At 37.4% G+C, this 23,548-nt stretch overlaps 1 protein-coding gene across 2 annotated transcripts in view; it reads right to left on the bottom strand.

The window, feature by feature from the left end:
- The window catches only part of PCNX2 (pecanex 2), a 354,532-nt gene that overhangs the window by 315,213 nt on the left and 15,771 nt on the right, over positions 1-23,548 (bottom strand). For both annotated transcript variants that reach the window (XM_071207372.1, XM_004451027.4), the window contains exons 2-4: positions 11,748-11,953; positions 11,045-11,165; positions 10,234-10,270 (exon numbers count right to left, since the gene is read on the bottom strand). In XM_071207372.1, the coding sequence (XP_071063473.1) occupies positions 10,234-10,270; positions 11,045-11,165; positions 11,748-11,953 (364 nt within the window). The remainder of the gene's footprint in view (positions 1-10,233; positions 10,271-11,044; positions 11,166-11,747; positions 11,954-23,548) is intronic.

The following is a 23,548-nucleotide window of genomic DNA, read 5'->3' as shown; positions in this document are numbered from 1 at the left end:
GGACAAAACTGGAAAAACATATTCACTCAGTATCTTCACATAGATGGTTTTAAAGCTAGGCTTAAGTTCACCAAGGGAAAGCAGCTTTCTAAGAAAGGAAAGGGTCCCAAGACCAAGACTAGGCACTGCAACACTTAGAAACTAAACAACAGAAGAGGATCAAACAAAAGATACTAAGAAGGGAGTAATGCCATCAACATGGTGACATAAGACAATACCCTGAAAAAACCTCTCCAGAGGTTCAGCAAATAAAAGGACAAATTCCATTTGCTTAGAACTCAGGTAGACGGTAGAGAGAGGAAGGATCCCACAAACACTGACTCAAAGAAAGAAAAATATCAGGTAGGAAACTACCACCGGGGCCTGCTGGTCCACTCCCTCTCCCTCACTTAGTCCCGCACCACTTGAGAGTTGCTCAGAAACAGTAGTAGCCTGCATCCCTCCAACCTCCCACCTGGGACTCAGACTACAGAGGCCACAGCAGCGAGGTAGAAGCCCACACATATCCAGACACAGCAACCCAAATCCACAAGACCCAGCACAGAACATAGGCCCTAAGAAGTGCTGTATACAAAGGGCCTGGGGGTGGGGGAATGGGGGATAGGGAGAGAAAGGCTTCAGTAAAACTGCAAATAGGAAGTGCTGCACTCACTCAATCTACTTTCTGTTGGCTGGACCACCTAAATGCAAAACGGATGCTTCTGGAATGACCCGACTTTGTAGATTAACTTCATGTGGTTCCCCTGGGCAGATACCCTAATGGGCAAGAAACAAAAGTATGTGGGGGAGGGGGAGAGTGCTGTTATACTCAACTACTATAAGACAGGAGGGTACCAGAACTGAAAAGAGTAAGAAAAATGGGCAGTGAGTGAGTGAGAGGACTTAAACAAATTATAGGAGCTGGTGGGGAAATTCTACAGAAACACAAACAGAACAGATCACAATTCTGGGAAAAGGAACAGAGGAAAGGAATTTTTTTCCAGGAGGTGAAACAAAAACATAAAAAGTGCAATCTTAAAACTTGTACCATATATCTAAGGCAAGATCAAATAAAGAAGAACTGAGAAAATCTGACCAGTTAAACAGGGGCTACCCTAAAGGTCTAGAATAGATCAAGCATCAAAGAAGAGCCTGAACATAAAGCCAATCAGCAATAAAATCCTAGACAAGAGACAAAAACTAAACTTCAGAGTTAACTTATCAAGATAATTAGATGTCCAGATAACAGCAAAAACTATAAGCCATACTAAGAAACATGAAGACATGGCATAATCAAGGAAAAAAATTAAAACTTGAGAGGAGATACAGAATTTGGAACAACTGAAGAAAGAATTTCAAAAAAATCTCCAAAATCAGTTTGAGGAGATGAAGGGAAATATGGAGAAAGAGATAACAGATGTAAAGAAGACAATGTGCGAACATAAGTAAGACTTTGAAAGTATAAAGAGAATGTAACAGAAATGATAGGGCTAAGAGTTTGACAATAAGAGACCAGCCCTTTAAGAATTACTCAAGGAGGTCCTAGAGGTTGAAAGGAAAAGAAGAGAGAGTGCCTTTGAATATTGTAAAGAAATGAAGGTTATCAGTAAGGGTAACTAAAAGGGTAAATGCAAAATCTAATAATGCTATATCTTTAATATACAAGTCTACTCTCTAGTTCCTTAAAAATTGAGAATAAAATTGAAAAAGGAAAAGGCGCAAAATATAAAGTGGTTAAGTGGAAGAAAAATAGCATAAAGAAGGGAAACAGGGATATGGGAGCAGAGAATGTGTATGCTATTGAAGCTAAGCTGGTATCTTTTCAAATTAGGTTATAGATGTAGGTTGTATAATATGAACCCCAGGGTAGCCTAAAATAATGTATTTTTAAAATATACAGAAAGAGAAATAAGAAAGGAATCAGTTAGACACATCACAAAAGATCAATTATGCAGAAAAGGAGGCTGCAATAAAGCAAAAGAGAAACAAATAAGACATGACATATGAAAACCAAAGGATAAAATGGCTGAAGTAAGTACTGACTTAACACTAATAACACTGAATGTTAATGGATTAAACTCCCCAATCAAAATACTCAGGTTGGCAGAATGAATATAAAAAAGCATGATCCAACTATATATACAAGAGACTCACCTTAGACCCAAAGACACAAATAGATTGAAAGTGAAAGGTTGGAAAAAGATATTCCATGTAACCAAAAAAGAGCTAGGGTAACTGTACTAATATCAAAATAGACATTAAGTCAAAAACTATTATAAGAGACAAAGAAGGACACTACATACTAATAAAAGAGGCAATCTACAGAAAGAAAATAAAAATCATTAATATTTATGTACTTAACCATAGTGCCCCAAAGTACTTGAGAAACACAGGCAAAACTGAAGTGAGAAACATATTTCTACAGTGAGAGTTGGAGACGTCAATATACCATTCTCATCAACAGATAAAACATGTACACAGACGGTCATTAAGGAAAAAGAGAACTTGAATAATATAATAAATGAACTAGACCTAACAGACATATACAAAACATTGTACCCCAAACAGCCGAATATACAGTATTTGTAAGTGCACACAACCATTCTCTAGGCTGGACCACCAACTGGGTCACAAAACAAGTCTCAATACATTTAAAAGATTGAAATTATTCACAGCATCTTCTCTGACTATAATAGAATGAACCTGAAAGTCAATAATAGCTGGATAACTGGAAAAAACACAAATATATGGAAATTAAATAACTCAGTCTTAAACAATGAGTGGGTCAAGAAGAAACTGCAAGAGAAATGAGTAAATATCTTGAGACAAATTAAAATGAAAACATAACATATAAAACTCATGCAAAAGCAGTACTGGAGGGAAATTTATAGCCCTATATGCTTACATTAAAAGGGAAGAAAGAGCCAAATTCAAAGGCCTAATTACACAATCAGTGGAGCTAAAGAAAGAACAGCAAACCATCCCAAAGCAAGGGCAGAAGGAAAGAAACAACAAAGATTAGAGCATAAAAAAATGAAAATGAAAATAAAAAACAACAGAGGGAATTAACAAAACCAAAACTTTGTTCTTTGAAAATAACAATAAAATTGACAAACCTTTAGCTAGAATGACAAAGAAAAAAAGAGAGAAGATGCAAATAAATAAAATCAGAACTGAGAGGGGATCACTACTCCTGATACCCCCCCCACACACAAAGGATAATAAGAGGATACTATGAACAGCTTGTATGCCAACAAATTAAACAGCCAAGATGAAATGAACAAATTCCTAGAAATACATGAACAGCTTACACTGACTGTAGAAGAAATAGAAGACCTCAACAGACCAATTACAAGTAAAGAGATTGAATCAGTCTTCAAAAGTCTTCCAACAAAGAAAAGTCTAGGACCAGATCACTTTACAGGTGAATTCTACCAATGATTCCAAGAAGTAATACAAATCCTGCTCAAATTCTTCTAAAAAATTGAAGAGGAGAGAAGACTACCTAACTCATTCTATGAGGCCAACATCATCCTAATTCAAAGCCAGATGAAAGTACTACACTAAAAGAAAATTACAGGGAAGAGGACATGGCTCAACTGATAGAACGTCCACCGGCCATATGGAGGGTCCAGGGTTCTGTACCCAGGGCCTCCTGATCCGTGTGGTGAGCTGGCCCGCACACAGTGCTGCCACACACAAGGAGTGCTGTGCCACACAGGGGTACCCCCGTGTAGGGGAGCCCCACTCACAAGGAGTGCGCTTCACAAGGAGAGCCACCCCGTGCGAAAAAAGTGCAGTTCTCCCAGGAGTAGCACATGGAGAGCTGATGCAACAAAAAAGAGATGCAGTTTCCCAGTGCCACCAGATAATGCAAGCAGACACAGAAGAACACACAGCGAGTGGATACAGAAAGCAGACAACTGGGGGGGACAGAAATAAATAAAAAATAAGTATTTATTTTAAAAAAATTATATACCATGATCAACTGGGTTTTTTCCCAGGTATGCAAGGGTGGTTCAACTTAAAAAAATCAATTAAGATAATACACTACATTAACAAAATTTGCGGGGGCAGGGAACGGGACTACAGGATCATCTCCATTGACAAAGAAAATTTGAGAAAATCCAACATCTTTTCTTGATAAAAACACTTTGAAAAATAGAGAAGGAAACTTCCTTAACATGATAAAGGCTATATAAGAAAAGCCCACAGCTAACATCATAATTAGTGGTGAAAGACTGAAAGCTTTCCCTTTGAAATCTGGGAAAAGAAAAGGATGCCCATTGTCACCACTCTTACTCAACATTGTACTGGAAGTTCTAGTCACAGCAGTTAGGCAAGAAAAAAGATATAAAAAGCATCCAAACTGGAAAGGAAGAAGTAAAGCTTTCATATTTGTAGATAGCATGATCCTATATATAGAAAGTCTCAATAAAACTATAATGAAGCTACGAGAGCTAATAAATAAATACAGCAAAGTACTGGAGTACAAAATCAACACACAAAAATCAGTAGTGTTTCTATACACTAGTAATGAGCCATGTGAGAAGTAAATCAAGAAAAAAAATTGCATTTATAATAGCAACTAAACCGGTCAAATATCCTGGAATAAACTTAACCAAGTATGTAAAGGAGTTATACAGAGAAAACTATAAAATATTCTAAAATATATCAAAGAAGATCCAAGTAAATGGAAGGACAATCCATGTTCATAGATTGGAAGGCTAAATATCATTAAGATGTCAATTCCATCCAAAATGATTTACAATTCAATATAATCCCAATCAAAATTCTAGCAGCCTGCTTGGCAGAAATGGAAAAGCCAATTATCAAATTTATTTGGAAGGGTAGGGGGCCCCAAATAGCCAAAAACATCTTGAAAAGGTAAAACAAAGTTGGAAGACTTACTTCCTCACTTTAAATATATTACAAAGCTATAGTGGTCAAAACAGCATGGTATTGTCATACGGATAGATATATTGACCAACGGAATTGTCTTGAGAGTTCAGAAATAGAGCCTTACATCTATGGCCAATTGATTTGGACAAGACTAACAGTCCATTCAACTGGGAAAGAACAGTCTTTTCAACAAATGGTGATAGGAGAACTGGATATCCATATGTAAAACCATGAAAGAGGACCTCTATCTCACACTATATATAAAAATGAACTTTGAATGGATCTAAGACCTAAATATAAGTTTCTTCTAGGATTTTATAGTCCTAGAAAAAAATGTAGGAAGCATCTTTGGGATCTTACATTTGGCTATGGTTTCTTGGACTTTATTCTCAGAGTACAAGCAACAAGAAAAAAATAGATAAATTAGACATCCTCAGAATTAAAAACTTTTGTGCTTCAAAAGACTGTCATGAATGGACTGGGCACCAGTGATGTGAGCTGTGTGCTGAATGAAGACCAAGAGGTATCCTTTCCTTAGAGCATGTTAAGTGTATTTGTGCAGGTTTGCTTAAAATCCTTTCTGTATAAATCAATCTGTTAGGTTTTCTATTGGGGTAGATAGGAGTTTAGTTTAAAAATGCTGCAAGCTCTGCAATTTCTTCTTCACATCAAATCTCTCCTACTAAATGGTGTTCCATTGCTCTAGCTCAGCAGGAGGAGGTAGCAAACAGCTTCAGTGGTCATCTGTCTGGCTTTGGTTTAACAAAATGTTTGTAAAAATTACTGACTGAAAAACACGTATGGCATGTCCCTCAAAAGAAGAGAAAACATGGTTTAATTCCCAATGTGTACTTTTGAAAGTTTTTTTAAGTAAAAAAAAAAACCTGTACTGACTTTCAAAAAAAAAAAAACTGTCATGACAATAAAAAAATGGGAGAAAGTACTGAGAAATCACATATACAGTAAGGTTTCCACAATACATAAAGAAATACCACAACTCAACAATAAAAACAAAACAACTCAATTTAAAAGTGGGCAAAAGACATGAATAGACATTTCTACAAAGAGATTATATGAATGGATAAAAAGTACACAAAAAAGATGCTCAACATCACTAGCTATTACGAAAACACAAATCAAAACCACAATTAGGTATCATTTCACACTCACTAGAAAGATTGCTAATAAATAAATTAAAAAACCAGAAAACTACAAGTGTTGGAGAGGATGCAGAGAAACAGGAAAACTCATTCATTGCTGGCAGCAATGTAAAACAGTGCAGCTGCTATGGAAGACAGTTTTGCAGTTCCTCAGGAAGCTAAGAACAGAATTACCATAAGACCTGGCAATTCCACTACTAGGTATACACCCAGAAGAGTTGAAAGCAGGGACTCAAAAAGATATTTGCACAGTGATGTTCATAGCAGCATATTCACAATAGCCAAAAGATGGAAGCAACCCAAGTGTCCATCAACCAATGAATGAATAAACAAAGTGTGGTCTATACATATAATGGAATATTATTCAGTTATAAAAAAGGAATGAACTGATGTAATGCAACAACATGGAAGAACTTTGAGGACATATGCTGAGTGAAATAAGCTAGACACAAAAGGACAAAACGGTATGATTGCACTGGTATGAACTAATTATAAAAAGCAAACTAATAGAGTTAGAATCTATTACCAAGGGACACATTGGAGTAGAGATTTGGGAGCTAATGTTTAATTTGTGTAGAGTATCTATTTAGATTGATTGTAAAGGTTTGGAAATGGATGGTGGCAATGATAGTACACAAAAATTGAGTGTAATTAGCAGCAGTAAGTATATAGATGAATGTGGTTAAAAGGGGATACTTTGGGTCATATATGTTACCAGAATAAAAATGAAAAGATAAACATAAGACTGTATAGCACAGAGAGCCCTATTGTAGATGATGTATTATAATTAAAAGTACAAGTATAAGAATGTTCTTTCATGAATTATAACAAATATGTGACACTAATACAAGTATTAGTAACAGGGTGGTATATGGAAAAAAATATACCTAATGTAAAGTATGGACAATAGTTAATACTACTATTTTAATAATATATCATCAATTGTAACAAAGGTAGCTACTGTTAAAAAAATTAGTACAATTACCAAAAGCACTATCATGAATTGTAACAAATGTTTTACATCAATGAAAGGTGTTGTTGGTGGGGTGATGTATGGGAATTCTGTACGTATACATGGATGGACCTATAAACCTTCAACTTCTCTAATAAAAAAAAAATGTTTAAGACAGCAGAAAAAAAGTAGAATGAGACCAGAAAATAGAAAAGATACTAATAAAGAATGGCTAATGACTGAGGAAAACTGAAGAAAATGTGCTGTTATGAAATCCAAGAAGGAAAGGGTTAACTACAACTTATTGCATATAAATGAATAAAGCCACATTGTGCCCTATAGATTGTCAGTTCTCAGTGACTGCTCAATCTTAGTAAAAACGGTAATAAATTTCCCAACTTGGAAAACTAAGAAAAATAGTTTGGTACAGTGACTCCACAAAGATATCACCTAACAATGAAGTCTCACTTAATTTAGTCCATTGGTTTCTCTCCTTTATATTTTAACTGTAAAAACATACTATATCACTAAGAAAAATATTATATCAAGAAGGTGACTGTGACAAAAAAAAAACAACAAAAAAAACCCACATGATCATGTTAACAGATAGAGGAAAAAGCACTTGACAAAATCCAACATGCTTAACACTCAGAAACTAGCAATAGTTTCTTAGAAGTGACATCAAAAGGCCAAGCAACAAAAGAAAAAAAATATATAAACTGGACTTCATCAAAATTTAAAAACAGACACCACTGAGAAAGTGGGAAGACAACTCACAAAAAGGAGAAAAAATAGATGCAAATTATATATTTGATAATGGACTTGTAACCAAAATAGTTAAAGAACTACAACTCAATATGAAAAGACAAATAACCCAATTAAAAATGAAAAAAGGGTTTTAGGAGACATATCTCTAAAGAAGATAAATAAATTTCCTATAAACATGAAAAGTTGCTCAACAACATTAGTCATTAGAGACATATAAATCAAAACCATATTGAGATCCTACTTTACACCCTTGGGGTGGTTAAAATAAAAAGAAAATAACAAGTATTGGGGAAGATGTAGAGAAACTGAAACCCTCACATATTGCTGGTGATGTAAAACGATGCAACTACCAACAGTTTCACAGTTACTTAAAAAGTTAAATATAGAGTTGCTATTGACCTAGCAATCCTACTCCTAGCAATATACCCAAGAGAATTTTGAAAACATTTCTTCACAAAAAGTTATTTATGAATACGTAGCAGCATTGTTCATAATAGCCAAAAGGTGGAAACAACCACCTTTTGTCCATCAATTGATAGATAAACGAAATGTGGTATATCCATACAGTGGAATATTATTCAGCCATAAAAAGAAATGAAGTATTAACACATGCAACAACATGGATGAACTTTGAAAATATTATAGCAAGTGAAAGAAACCAGTCACAAAAGACCATTTATAAGAAATATCCATTCCATTTATCATTCCATTTATAAGAAATATCCAAAATAGATAAATCTGTAGACAGAAAGTAGATCAGTGGTTGCCAGGGGCTAAAGGGAAGGGAAAATAGAGAGTGACTGCTAATATGTATGGGGTTTCTTTTTAGGGTGATAAAAATGTTCTGGAATTGATGGTAGAGATGGCTGTACAACCCTGTGAATATATTCAAAACCTGTGAATTATATAGTTTAAAAGATCGAATATTATGGTATATGAATTATATCTCAATAGAACTGTTTAAAAAAAAAGTCACTTTGCTTTTTAAGTTAACAGAAAGAACTGGATATCAGGTTGATGTTGAGGACTAAATAATGTCCCCAACAAAAGGCATGCTCAGGTCCCAAACCCTGGTCCTGTGGGTATGAACTCATTGGTAAATAGGACCTTTGAAGATGTTAGTAGTTAAGGTTGCCCAAATTGAATGGCAGTGGATCTTAATTCAATATGGCTGAAGTCCTAATAAGCAAAGGAAATTGGATACAGAAAAAGAAGCCACAGAGAGCAGCCAGAAGTTGGAAGTCAGTGGAACCCAAGAAAGAAGACACCGCCATGTGCATTACCATGTTACAGAAAAGCCAAGGAAACTCAAAGACTGCCAGCCAGCCAGGAGATACCAACCCCAGGGAGAAAACAAGCCTTTCAGACTCTGAAAACATGAGCCAATAAATTCCTGTTGTTAAGCAAACTCATTGGATGGTATTTGTTTTAGAAACCGGGAAACTAAAACAAATGGCATCATGGAATAAGGGGGGGGAAGAAAGTGTAGATGCTGCTGAAAAAAACATCCAGATTTGGTACTCAAATACAGGTTTAAATCCCACCTGTATCTTTTACTTACCAAGACAACTTACATATGTTTCAAAATAAAATGATTTTTGTGAAACCTCCACTGCAATTCCTAGTAGACTGAGCAAGTAGGTAATTGTTTAGATTGGAATGTTGAACTTGAAAGGCCAGAAGAGAAATTCAAAGGATGTAAGTGTCAAAGAAAGCACTGCAACAGACTAATGGTTGCTAATTTCAACTGTTTTCCAAATCAATAAAATTTTATACTATTTTTGAAATTTAAACAGTGCCTAAAATGTCTCTTTTCAGTAGTACTAGGAAAAAAACTGGAATTGCAGAGAACTGTTAAAAAAAAAAAAAGTCACTTGCTTTTTAAGTTAACAGAAAGAACTGGATATCAGGTTGATGTTGAGGACTAAATAATGTCCCCAACAAAAGGCAGGAAGGAGTTAATTCAAGGAGTTAATTCAAGCCTCCAAAAAGTATTTTCTAAGCTTTCTGAAGGTAATCAAAGGATAATAACTTGAAATCTTAGTTAAAATTTTTTAAAAATGTTTTTTAGGTTGAGAAAAGTTTTCTGGAAACAAAATCTGAAACTTGAAGGAAATGGTCAATACTGAAGGCTATATAATTTTGCTTGCTCATTTTTCAATGTAAAAACTGTAATAAAAAGCTTCTGTTGATGATAAATTTGTCCCATTTTATATATGCCATTAAACAACATGAAATTGGAGAAAGGACAATAAAATATCACAATTTGAATTTAGGCATGATATACAGATTCTGGTGAGAAACAGTAAAAATTAAGAATATGATTTAACAAATGAATTCAAAGGATAATTATGCAGTCTTATATTTCTATTTTCAATTAATTCATTAGCATTCTGTTTTATAAAAACATTTTTCACTGTTCTGAGGATAATGATGTTATAAAATATTAAATGACAATAACAAACACTCTACCTTTGAGATCTTCCACTGTTTCCTGTGCTGGCAACTCCTAAAAAAACAAAATAACAAAAATCAATATATGACTCGCCTCAACACACATTTCCAGTTAGTCAGGAGACATTGGTCAGCAGTCACTGTTTTTCTAAAATGCGTGTAGAGAAGTGACAACAGAGCACCTACTCTCCTTAATTGGGTAGCAAAATTGGGTACAAAAATGAATATGAAGAATGTATGTAGGTGTAGACATCCAACCAAGGCAGCTGTACTGGGACAGAGAGGGTTGGGGAATTAAGGAAGGAAAAAAGAAAAAGAATAGGTTATCACTTTAAACTAGTACTACTGACCCTGGAGTAAATAGAACCCGCTAAAGTTAATCTAGAAAAAAAAAGCGGGGGGGGGCCTTATTATTGAATTTTGGAGAAAAAGAGAAGTGTGTGTGTGTGTTTTTTAATTTCGTATTTCGAGAAGTGCTGTTTGATTGTGGAAAGCAGTGGAAAGACGGAATTGATCCCCTGTGGAAGTCAGAGCAATATGATAACTTGGAAAGGAGAAGGGAAAGAAAAGTGAAGGTCTGCAAATTGGTTTTCCTGGCCACCCCGGAAGAGGCTGGTGGGTATGTCTGAAGAGCCAGAGTGGGCATGTATCTTATGGCTACTTCTAGCCTGAGGATGTGATATTTCACAAGCACAAGGGCCAGGATTTTTGAGTATGCAACTACTATGCATGTAAACTACAAACACTGCCAGTCCATGCTCCCATTCAAGGATGGATTCAAACACTGAAACACAGTGAAAAGAGGAAACCCAGAAAACAGACTACTAACCAATAGCCCTGAAGAGTGATGAGAGGTTATACTTTGTCCTCGGGAGCTGCAGAGGAGGGGAGGTGTAGAGACGTTTCTATTGTCCTCTTCCTTTTTGCCATTGTTAATCCGACTATTATTGCTAATCCAATATGAGAAACACAGGAGCAGTGATATTATAAAATAGAACCATTATTCTTTTGGTATTAGTCCAAAAACAATTATTTTTTCCTAGAATCAATTTTGTCTACTCATGGTACACAAATATTATGTTTAAGAGAGTAATAAACATTTTAAAATCAAAGGACATGCTCTTTGAAGGAACAATGAGAAATAAGGACAAGAATGGTGACAATGGTGCTTACTTAAGAATTTATCTTAATATTTCAGTTCTATGCAATATATTACATTTAAGTATGAATATTATTTTTGAAAATACTCAACATATTCTAGGCATTCAAATGACAAGATAAAAACACTGAAGTAAAATTTTCACAGTGCTAAGCCTAATGCAAATGAATTTGAGATCACAATATAAAGTCATATTGATGACCATCTTGATTAAGAATATCAATTTTATGATTAAACTAAAAAAATATAAGAAAAGTATATGTGTATGTGTCTTCCTATACTGGCATACTGTCACAAACATAAATGAGAAAAGTGATTTAAATCAAAATTAGAACATCTCATTATGAACTTAAACATTGATCAGAAAAATTACCTTGGATTTTTGTGATAAATTATATGTTCACTATTGGCCTCTTTGTCTTTATTTGATTTTTCATTCTTTCTGGAGGTCCTATGCTGAATTACTTCTCCTTCATCAAACATGAGGTGTAGGCGATAACTGACCAATTTGATTATTGTGAAGAATAAAGTCACTGAACTGCAGTAAAAAAATACAGTGATCGCATTTGGAGGGAAAGCCTAAAGAAGAAAAAAGAAACAATAATAGGAGCCATAAACTTAGTAAGCATGAATATTCATTTTCTTATAGAATTTTTTTTAATCTGAAAGCATTTTTGGTCTATTTATTGAGCTAAAAGTGGGCAATATTTCAAATTTTATTAGTCTTATAACTTTCCAAAATTGTAAAACAATAAGAAACAATAAGAAAGAGGTGCTATCTTTTTTTTCCCAGTCTTTCTGATACATTGGATTGATGCCCAATAGACAGGAAGAAAGGCCATGGAACAAAACAGATATAAATTATAGTGAACCTTTCCATTTCTATTAGTTCTTTTCCATTGTCTAATCTTCCTGTATATCTGATAACCAAAGGCCAGAGAAATACCTATAAGATGCTGTTTCCTTCAACGAAACACTAAAAAGCCTTGTGGAGAACAGAGCTTCCTTCCTTCTCCTAATCCAGCCTCCTTTTAGGTTAACAAAGGGGCTATGGATTCCCTTAGGGTTGAGATGCAGACACAAAAGGGTATAGGACTCCAAAAAACAGGAAGAATATTTTAAGAAGTGACAAAAGATCTTAGCATGGAGATCATAGTTCAGTTCAATTGTGTTCAATCCCCTCAAGAAACAAAAAGAATCATTTGGGACCCATGTAAATGTCCTACTACTTAGGATCCCACACGTACCTTCTGTGGTGACTTAGAGCTATTTAACCCAGAAAAACATGTTCTTAACCATAATCCAGTCCTGTGGATGTGAAACCATTATCAACAGGACATTTTGATGAGGATACTTCAGTTAAGGTATAACTCAGCTAAATCAGGATGGGTCTTAATGCAATTACTGGACTCCTTTATAAGCAGAATGAAATTCAGACTCAGAAAGAAAGTCACAGACGGAGGAACCAGAACTCAAAGTCAGTGGAACCCAGAAGAGAGAGAAGAAGCCAGGAGAGGCCGCCATGTGCATTGACAAAGACAAAGACCAAGGATCTCCAGAAAACAGCCCCAGAATGCCAGCCTTCTGGAAGAAAGCATCACCTTGATTCCACCTTGATTTTGGACTCCTCCTAGCTTCAAAACCTTGAGACAATAAATTCCTATTGTTTAAGCCAACCCATTGTATAGTATTTGCTTTGGCAGCTAAGAAACTAAAAGACCTTCCTAAAACTCTCTCAGGACCAAGAACCATTACAGGTTCTCTGATGCTTCTTAAAACTAAATTCTTATTTCTAGGCACAGAAAGGGATCCTTGAGTGTCCCGAGATCATATCAAGGACAGCCTCAATGTACAATTGGAACCTTTTATCAATAGGCCTCTGTGAAGGATTCCGAAACCCAGGTATCAGTCAGAGTCCACATTGCAGCCTGGAACACAGCTAAGTCTACATACAGCACAGCACAACCTGCATTTGCTCCTAGAGCAGCTCCTGCACACACTGCCATGGCCTCATTACACAGTCCATCATCTAGGTTACACAGCCCTTAAAACAGAAGCTCCAAACAAAAAGAACTACAAAGAAAGAGGACAACTATCACCACAAGTCAAAGATGAAGTGAGGCATTTCCACTTTTTATTTGCTTTTATTTCAGAGTGAAAAATGTTCACAAAGAAATACAAATTAAAACATAGGTAAATGAAAGAATGATTAAGGTAATATTAGCTAGATGCAGAACAGATAAAGTCAGGCCCTCTTCCTGGAAGCAAAGTTTCATAGTATACCTGCACCTCCTGATATGAAGCTATAAAGCACCTCAAGTCACACATAAATAAGTCTAAAAGGAGAGAGTATGGGGAACCACTGATAGCCTCCATCACTCTTTCTTGACATGTCTGTATATTTCAGATTTTAAAATTTTAAGTTAAAGTTAGAAGGTTTAAAGAAACTGATAGAAAAAGAAAAAAAACAACATATGGCAGTATTCAATTTTAATTTGAAGATGTCTGTTAAGAATAAATTACCAAGTACTGTCATATACAAATTATATTCAAAAGTCATCCGAATTTTTTTTTTCAAGGTACCAGGTCCAGGGATTGAAACTGGGACCTTGTATGTGGGAAGCCAGTGCTCAACCCCCAAGCCACATCAGCTCCCCTGAGTTGGTTTTTTCATTTTTTTCTTTGTTGTTTTTGTTTTTTCAGGAGACACCAGGAACTGAACCTAGGACCTCCCATGTTGAAAGCGTCAATGGCTGGAGCCACATCCACTCACAGGTATTTGAATTTTAATGTAACAGCCTTCATATTACTCCAGTTGACAAGCAAAGCAGAGATAGAGCTCACTAAATATTCTGTGTTCTCCTACATTTCACAGCCTCCCTCGCAGTTAGTTTGTGACCATAGGACTATTTTTGGCTAATGGATTATGAGAAGTGCCTGGTATTACTTCTAAGCCTAGACAATTATGAGCTAGAGTGCCTCCTCCATCTCCCTCTTTTTTCTCTTTACTTGGTGCTCTCAGAGGCCATGTTTCCCAGGTAGTACATCTACAAGATGAAGGTGCTTTCTTCAGCCTGGGTGTCTGTTGACTCCGTGGAACAAGATGCCTTAGAGACCAAAGATGGACATATAAAATGAGTGAAAAATAAAACTTTTATTCATTAAGTCACTGAAATTTGGGGTTTTGTCTGCTGTGGCAGCTAGCATTACTTAACCTAATTAATACAGGGTGGTTCCATTTTTATGGGGAATAAATTAGAGGTAAATTAAGAAAGCCCTAATGCTCTGGGAAGAAGAGTAAGAGAGAAAAAATTATATGAGACTTTTAGGAAAATTCATTTAGGGAAAACTGACTTGCAACAATAAGAACAAATATTACTTTTCAATTTATCCTCATAAATCCAGGCTACAGAATAAGCTTGGTAATGCTGAAATCAAGGGAAAACTAGAAGTTAGAACTTGAAGTTAACATTAGTATCTAGTTTTCAACTCAGATGAGAGCAGGCCCCCATCTCATTCTTTTTTTTTTTTCATTATCCCCCTTTTGCAGCTTGCTTGCTGTCTGCTCTCCGTGTCCATTCACTGTGCGTTCTTCTGTGTGTCTGTATTTTATTTTTATTTATTTCCTCCCCCCCTTGCAGCTTGCGTGTTGTTTGCTCTCTGTGTCCATTCGCTGCATGCTCCTCTGTGTTTTTGACTTGTCTCCCTTTCTGTTGCATCACCTTACTGAGTCGGCTGTCTGCAGCGTGTCTCATTCTTTATTAAAGACCACTTGGCCCTTTGTTGCATCCCCAGAAAGTCAAGATACCTCACCAGGCTCTAGTGAGAGGCGAAAAGTTTACTGAAATTTCTGGGGAGAGAGGAAAATGTTATAGCATGCTATTCATGGAACATTATTGCTCCCGAAATTCACTGCTCATGTAATTCTTTTAAATCTGCCTCCTTTCAGTAAACCCTCTAAACAGAATCAACCCTCTTCCCAAATATCCTTTTTTCTATGCTATGCAATTAATATTTTCCAGGTTCCTCCAATTCCACATCCCAGACACATGACTTAAAATTATTTTCAAGGTCATTTTCCATAGACATCACTGTGCTTGGTCAAAAAAGATCTTCTAGTTTCTAGGACCTGCTCTCCTTGGAATTATGCCTGGTAGATAGGAGGGTTTAAGAAGGAATGGGTCATGGATGAGCAGTTATAAACTTGTTTGAAATTTATTTCACAGCTTATTCCCCCTGATGTAAGATTCAAATTTTGAAGTAAATCATAATTTTGTTCTAAGGTAAATCATAATTTATTTCTTCTCTCCATGAACTTTTATTTTAATGCATAGCAATTAACAATAGTGTGCAACATTTTCAAAACTGTATCCTTAATCAAAGAAAAGCTATGTGTTATCCTCTGACCCATTAGTACTATAACTTGTAGTCTAAAAGCTTATTGACTAAGTAAGCATTTTCTGACATTTCCTGAGAAATAATATGCTGTTACCAAGTGTGCTGGGTTGAATAGTGTTCCCCAAAAATTCAAATCCACCCAGAACCTCAGAATGTGCCTTATTTGGAATTAGGGTCTTTGCAGATGTAATTAGTGAAGATGAGGTAATACTGGTTTAGGGTGGGCCCTAAATCCAACATGTTTGGTGTCTTTATAAGAAGAGACATGAACATGAGGGAAGAGGGCCATGTGAAGACAGAGACTGAAATTGAAGCGATGAAGCTACAAGCCAAGGAACATCATGGGGTGCCCCCACAAATATTAACCAAGAGAGAGGCACAGAACAGATTCTCCCCAGAGCCCATGGAGGGAGCATGGCCCAGCCGACACCTTGATTTCAGACTTTCAGTCACCAGAAGAGGGAGAGAATGCATTCCTGTTGATGAAGTCGCTCCATTTGTGGTCATTTGTGATGGCAGTTCTGGGAGATTAATACAGCAAGTAAGCAACTACAACTAAGGTCAGACCTCAGAAAGCTGGACCTCTCAGGACTCAGCATAATCTATCAGTGTCTCTCTATGTAGAGACCCAGATCATCCAGTCTCTGCCACAGCCCTTAGCCCTCAGCCCACCTATCTCTGTTTCCTTAAGCTCCTAGCTCTGGCTCCCTCAGAGTCGCCACTCTGGTTTTTAACTTCAGACAGATGTTATCTTCCTCCCATCTGCCATCTCCTGAGTGGTCTGAAGATACTGATAATCTGAATGAGTGAGATTAACTATAAAAGATGCCTGTGTTCTGTGAGAAAAAAAAGATTTCCAAGGGATTCCATTTCCAGACATAAAGAAATACACTCTTAAGGAGTTCCAACATTTATCTCCATGTACTTTAAAATATTACTTCATCAATCTACCTTCACAAACTAATGTTGGCAAAGACTTCTGAAAGTGATCATTATCATTTTGAAAATGAATGAGCTGAAGCATAAAGTTGATCATACTAAAAAGTTGTTAAATACACAGAACTCCTCTTATCTGGAGGTTACTTACCTAGCAACTTCAATTACCTGACAGATATCCTTGAATTCAGAAGAAATTAAAAAAACAAAAAGGCCTCTGAATAGCCAAAAGACATTACTGTTAGAGGGAAATAATTCTTTCCCACTCCTCTGGTTTCCGTGAGGTGATTACTTCCTCTCTACATCAGGTGTCTCTGTCCTTCTGACATGCTCCTTCCTTAGTAACAGCAGATGGGAGCTTCAGTGGGCAGGACCTTCTTCTTCCTCTCTTTCACAGAGACTGAGCTAGATCAAGGAAGTGTGTGCTTGGGTGGCTCCTCCATGCTGTAAAATTTCCAATCAGACCCTATGTCTATGTCAGGGTTTCCCCAGACATTCTATAATGCCTCTGAACAAGTGGGTAAGTCTTGTTAACTTTGGAGTTCAGAATTAGGAAGTCCATTTGCTTGCAGATATAAATTACACTATCTGATAGTCACTTCATTAGCAATAAAGATGCTAATCCTGAACCCCATCTGCTGACTCTGTCTCCTACAAGTGGCTCAGAAAAGGGACGTAGTATTTATTGGGCCTGTTCATAACTCAAGACTCACCAAGTCTACATATGAAATTCATGCCCTTGACTCAAAGGAGAGTGACTCAAACTGCTATTGGGAAGTTATTTATTTCTAATCTAGGCATAATTAATTTATGTGGCACATAATAAGCCTAATAAATTTAGTTTCCCAACCCATAGCAGAGATAGAAGCAATTTATGGGAGAAATGAGGAATGGAAAGAAGTAGGCTATTGATGTAACTCAAATGGTGACAGCTTAAATAGTGGGAAAAAAATAAAAGTACAAAATAATATATTAAAAAACAAAGGCAACATTTTCTGAGAAACAAACTGTGGTAGTTTGATACTGTTTATGAATTCCCAGAATAGATTTTGGATTATGATTGTAAACTGGTCTGTCCCTCCAGGCATATTAGATTATATTGGATTCAGAGGCCACTTTTACTTGATTAAAAAATGATTAAGGCTTTGATTGGGCCGCATAAGTAGGACGCTGCATCCCTGCCCCCTTGGTGGGTGGGGACTCACAGAGAAAAGAGATGACAGAGAACAGAGTGGAGTTTTGAGCTGGAACCAGGGAATTAAACCTATGGGAGGGAGCAGAGCAGCTGAGCCTAGAGAAAATCGAGTCCCAGGAAGAGAGACAAAGCTTAGAGAGCCTGAGAGTCTACAGCTGACCTTGTGGAGAGAATAGAGCAATTGAGCCCAGAGAGAAACAAGCCCCAGGAGAGGGACGAGACTTATCCCAGCCTACAGCTGATATCGGAAGAAGCTGGAACCACAGAACCTTCTAATGAGTACAATTAAGGATGTCGAGAAAAGCTAGGCCAAAGGAACAGCATGGGAAAGGAAAAGGGCCTTTGAGGAAGAGCAAGCATTTTGGAATAATGGGTTTGGGCATGTGGAGGTGGAAGAGAGTGGTAAGACAGTATGCTTAGGAATGTCATATTCATCAAGAAGAACACAGAATGCTGTTTAAGCATGGAAGCAAAACATTTGTATCTAGAGTTTAAAAACCATCAGAGTGGGTGAATGAATGGACAGAGGAGGAAGACTGGAGATGAGGAGACTTAGGAAGGAGTTTGTTGTGGAAAATAAATGAAATCGTGTATGTCAATGCACATTGTACAAAATTAACTTACTTCCTATAAAATCACTAATGTGTGCTATAAAGGTAGAGTAAATACTACCACCTCTGATCTTTTATGCCAATGTTAGGTACTCCAAAGACAATTCTAAAAGAAAGGTCTATCAACAGACTTGCAACTCCTGCACTCTGGTTTATTGGACTTACTGCACTCAGCTAACATGGAGGTGAAGAAGGTCAACCACCATAGTAGGGAGCCAAGAGTGCCTACAACTGAAAGCAGGAGGATTTTATCCAGCATCCATGTGGAATCTAAGGCCCCTCTTGATATAGATGTGGAGTGGACACAACCATTCCAAGGTCCACAGGATGGAGGAATAGAGTATGGATTAGAGTGGACTTACTGATATTCTATTCATCAACTATTGTGATTAGTAATAAAAAAAAATGTGGCATTGGTGTGGAGAAAGTGGCCATGGTGGCTGCTGGGGGTAGGGAGTGGAGGAAGAGATGGGATGTGGGGGCATTTGCATTTTCAGGACTTGGGAGTAGTCCTGGGTGGTGCTGCGGGGACAGTTACCGGACATTGTATGTCCTGCCATGGCCCACTGGGTGGACTGTGGGAGAGTGTGGGCTATGGTGTGGACCATTGACCATGAGGTGCAGCGGTGCTCAGAGATGTATTCACCAAGTGCAATGAATGTCTCATGATGATGGAGGAGTTTGTTGTTATGGGGGGAGGAGTGGAGTGAGAGGGGTGGGAGCTATATGAGACCTCATATTTTTTTATGTAACATTAAAAAAATAAATAAAGACAAAAAAAAGGTCTAAGATCAGTAGGATTGCTGGAAAAATGAATAATATTGTTAGATAACTATTTGGAAGGAGTGAACATATGGTAAGTTGCTATATTTTTATTTTTTTAAAATTATTAATTTACACTTTAGAACTATGTATGCCATTTTACAACAGATAAATATGAACAACCAATTCACCACATCAGATCCCTTGGAGTGACTATGGGAGGTTAATGAATAATAAGCAAGACCAGTCCATCAGAGATCCACTGATTCTCCTTCTATCGTGTCTCTCAAGTTCAAATTTCATCCACTCAAAAAAGTTCATTGCCCATAGTGAGCTACAAGGGAAAGTCCCTCATCAAAGTTGATCAAGCTTCAATTAGGGAAGTGGACTTGGCCCAGCAGTTAGGGCGTCTGTCTACTACATGGGAGATCCGCAGTTCAAACCCCGGCCTCCTTGACCCGTGTGGAGCTGGCCCATGTGCAGTGCTGATACGCGCAAGGAGTGCCCTGCCACGCAGAGGTGTCCCCTGCATAGAGGAGCCCCACGCACAAGGAGTGTGCGCCCCCCATAGGGAGAGCCGCCCAGCGTGAAAACAAGTGCAGCCTGCCCAGGAATGGTGCCGCACACACGGAGAGCTGACACAACAAGATGACAACAAAAAGAAACACAGATTCCCGTGCCGCTGACAATAACAGAAGCGGACAAAGAAGATGCAGCAAATAGACACAGAGAACAGACAACCAGGGTGGGGAGGGAAGTAAATAAATAAATAAATAAATAAATAATCTTTAAAAAAAAAAAGCTTCAATTAGCCTTTCACATATTCAACAAGAATTTATTGAACATACACTCTGTACCAGGCACTGTCCTTGGAACTGGGGATACAGCTATGAACAAGGCAGACAAACATTCTGTCCGCAAGGTGCTTCCATTATAGTACAGACTAATTATAACTATCTATAAAATGAATTTGTTTTTGTCCAACAAAGGGACCTAGCCCTGTTTGGGAGTGTGATAATCCTCTAAGAAACTGATATTTAACTTGAGTATTGAAGGATGAACCGGAGTTAACTCAGAAACGCAAGTAGGGAAATTTCGGCAGTGGAAAGCGTGGACAAAAAATATAAAAATGGCATTAAACATACAAAGAAGTCTGGGCATCTGGCGGCCCTGAAGAGGAAGAGGAAAAAAGAGTGAGACGAGGCTGGAAAGGCAGGAGGGAGAAGCCAGACATTCCTCAGTCTCGCTGGGAGGCCTGCAGTGGCCCACTTGCTAATCTCCCCACCTCCATCTGTTAGTTTTCTGGATGGTCTCTCTCAAACATCATTTTAATCACATCACACCCCTGTGCAAATATTCTCTCTAACACTTTTTATGTTAGTTCTAAACCTTTTAACCAGTAAGGCCCACTGAGCCTCCAAGGTTCTTGACCATGGCATAACAGCAGTGTGCTCTGCTGTCCTCTGCTAAGGACAGAACCTCAAACCAATATGACCTTATGGAGAAAACTACCTGGGTGGGGAGATAAGACTAATGTGCATAAAGCAATGCTCAAACAGTACAGAGTGACCCCAACTACAGGGCTTACTCGGGCAAACTGTCCTACCTGAGCATTGTGGCAATCCCATGAGAGAAGGTGGAGAAGCTCCAGAGAACTGGGGCACTTGAGGGTTTCATGAAGAAACTGAGCTTCAAGCATGGATGCAGGAATTGGACAAACTGGATAATGCAAAAGATAGGTCCAGGGGCACACACATGTCATTAGCAGAAATGTAACAGGTGAGATCATCAGAGTAACCTGACTCTCCAAAGGAGAGAGGCAATAATGAAATGCAGAGATAGATTTGAAGAGAAGGTATATTTGAGGAACAGGGTAAATGGAGCCAAAGGAAAGAATACCAAGACACAATGACAAGGTAAGGATGCAAAAATCCAGGATATGCCTTTCTTCTCCACATCACAGGCTATGTTTATCACTCTTTTTTAATCAGGTAATTAGTAAATCTTGGGTGGATACCATGTGTTAAGCACTCATTTTTAAGTCAGCTATTATGTATGCCACTCACGTTATCACACTTTTATAGACTCTCTTTTCAAGAAACTTGAACTCTGTGAATGCAAGGGCTGAGCCTACACTTTGTAAATCTCACAGTGCCTGGCACAGTGGACAATTTGGCCTTTTTTGGCTTCAGCAAGAATGTTGGAGTCTGACCTCCTTCCCACCCACTTTTGAGGTCCCAAAACAGTGGCATGGACAAACTGTGTCTTCCTCAGGAGTTGACAAAGCTAAGAGTAGGGAGGAACCTGATGAGCAGTAACTTACCCATGGCAAAATGTCAGGGCTCCCAGACCAACTGCTTGCCAGGACTGTTCAAGTCCTCTTGGTAGGACAAATGTGGGGTTTATGGAGGGGAGAGAGACCCTGCTGCAGCAACATCTTGTCCATGAGACCAGCATGCTGAGAGGCAGTTTACCACCAGGACGGTAAGGGGAGACCATGGATCCAATCTCAAGGGGAAGCATGAGGAAAGATCTTCCCTTAAAGAATTGTGCAGGAATGGGCAGGGAAGGTAGAGATTTCCAGAAAGTCTGGTGACCGAAGACTATGAGTATTGACTGTAAGTCTCTTTACTGTCAACCCTGCTTTTCCAGTCCTTCACAGCTGGATGTCCTCCATCCCATCCCATTTAGAGCCAACCACAACCAAATTGTAGGCTGGAAGTGAGTCTTGCTGCTAGTATACTGGCTACTCTGGTGGTGGAGAGGAACCCTTTTAGACATCCAGTGCAGCTTCTATATCACAGCACTTATTTCTCCCCCTCCTATAGTCTGCACCCACCCCCAAATGGATACCATTTATATTGTGATTTCATTGGGGTTTAAATTGACCTTTTTTTTTCCTTTGGTAATAGTTTTATTGAGATATAACTTACATACCATCCAATTCACCATTTAAAGTATACAATTAAATGGCTTTTAGTATATTCACAGAGTTGTGCAACCATCACCATAATCATAAAATTTTAGAGCATTTTATTACTTCCCTCCAAAAAACTGTATCCTTTAGCTATAACACTTTGATCCCTCCTTTCTCCTCAGCCAGACTTTCTATTCTACTCTAAACTCTCTACTTTCTGTCTCTACAGATTTGCCTATTCTGGACATCTAATATAAATGGAATCGTATAATATGTGGTCTTTTATGACTAGTTCTTTCACATAGCCTACTGTTTCCAAGGTTCCTCCATGCTGTAGATACATCAGTACTCATTGCTTTTAATTGCCAAACAGTATTCCACTGGACAGATATGCCACATTTTATCCACTCTTTGGTTGATGGGCACTTGGGTTATTACCACTTTTGGGCTATTTCGAATAATGCTGCTATGAACATTTATGTCCCTTATCCTTTTAACATGACCTCATGAGTCTTCAAATGATTCTTTGCTTTTAGGGCTCCTCCTATTCATTTTCTGTCCCAGTTCTGGAAGGAGCCATTTCTCAAAAAAAAAAACCCTTCCTTTTAGAAGGAAATGGCCTTTAAAGACCATAATCTGAGTGTTAGATTTGTCTTTTCCTATTGTATCATCATTGCTTCCAGAGTTTTCAACAGAAGAGCTAGAAAATATAATTTTATAGGAAAAAAATCACGAGTTCAGACATATTTCCAATTAAATTTAAAGATCACAAGTTGTAGGTAACGTCTTTGATTTTACATTTGTATGTTTTTTCTTAATGCTTGATGTCATTGATTATAAAGATATTAACACGATTACTTATTTCCTTTACTTTTTAATAAATATCTAATAATTCAAAAATTCAGAATATAAAATATCACTGCCAACAAAAAGATTACTGAATGCAATTTTTTTGTTGTCCTTTTGTCTTTAGGATATATTCCAGTAGGACTAGAAATTAAATGTTGAAAAGTCATTTGAAATAGTTTTTGCTTTGGTATGCCGTCAACCTGACATACATTAAAGTTTGTTTGTTTACATATGTTTTTTTAATTTTAGGGATTTGTTTTATTTAACTTTGTTTTTAAAATATGAAAAAAATGAAATGTTCCCAAATTCAAACTGCAAACCAGTTTCTATGCATCTCCTTCCCCCTGTTCTTTCCTTCCCTCTATTGGTAACTGTGTTTTTATTCAGCTTTGACTTATCCTTTCATTACATATTTTTTGAAAATAGAAGCAACTACATGTATGCTTCATATTCCCTTTCCACTTTTTAAAACTAGACATATTTCATGCTTTTTTTTTTTCACTTCA

The sequence above is a fragment of the Dasypus novemcinctus genome, chromosome 13, assembly GCF_030445035.2.
Source record: "Dasypus novemcinctus isolate mDasNov1 chromosome 13, mDasNov1.1.hap2, whole genome shotgun sequence".
NCBI classification, from domain to species: Eukaryota; Metazoa; Chordata; class Mammalia; order Cingulata; family Dasypodidae; genus Dasypus; species Dasypus novemcinctus.
This window is presented reverse-complemented; position numbering and strand designations above follow the sequence as displayed.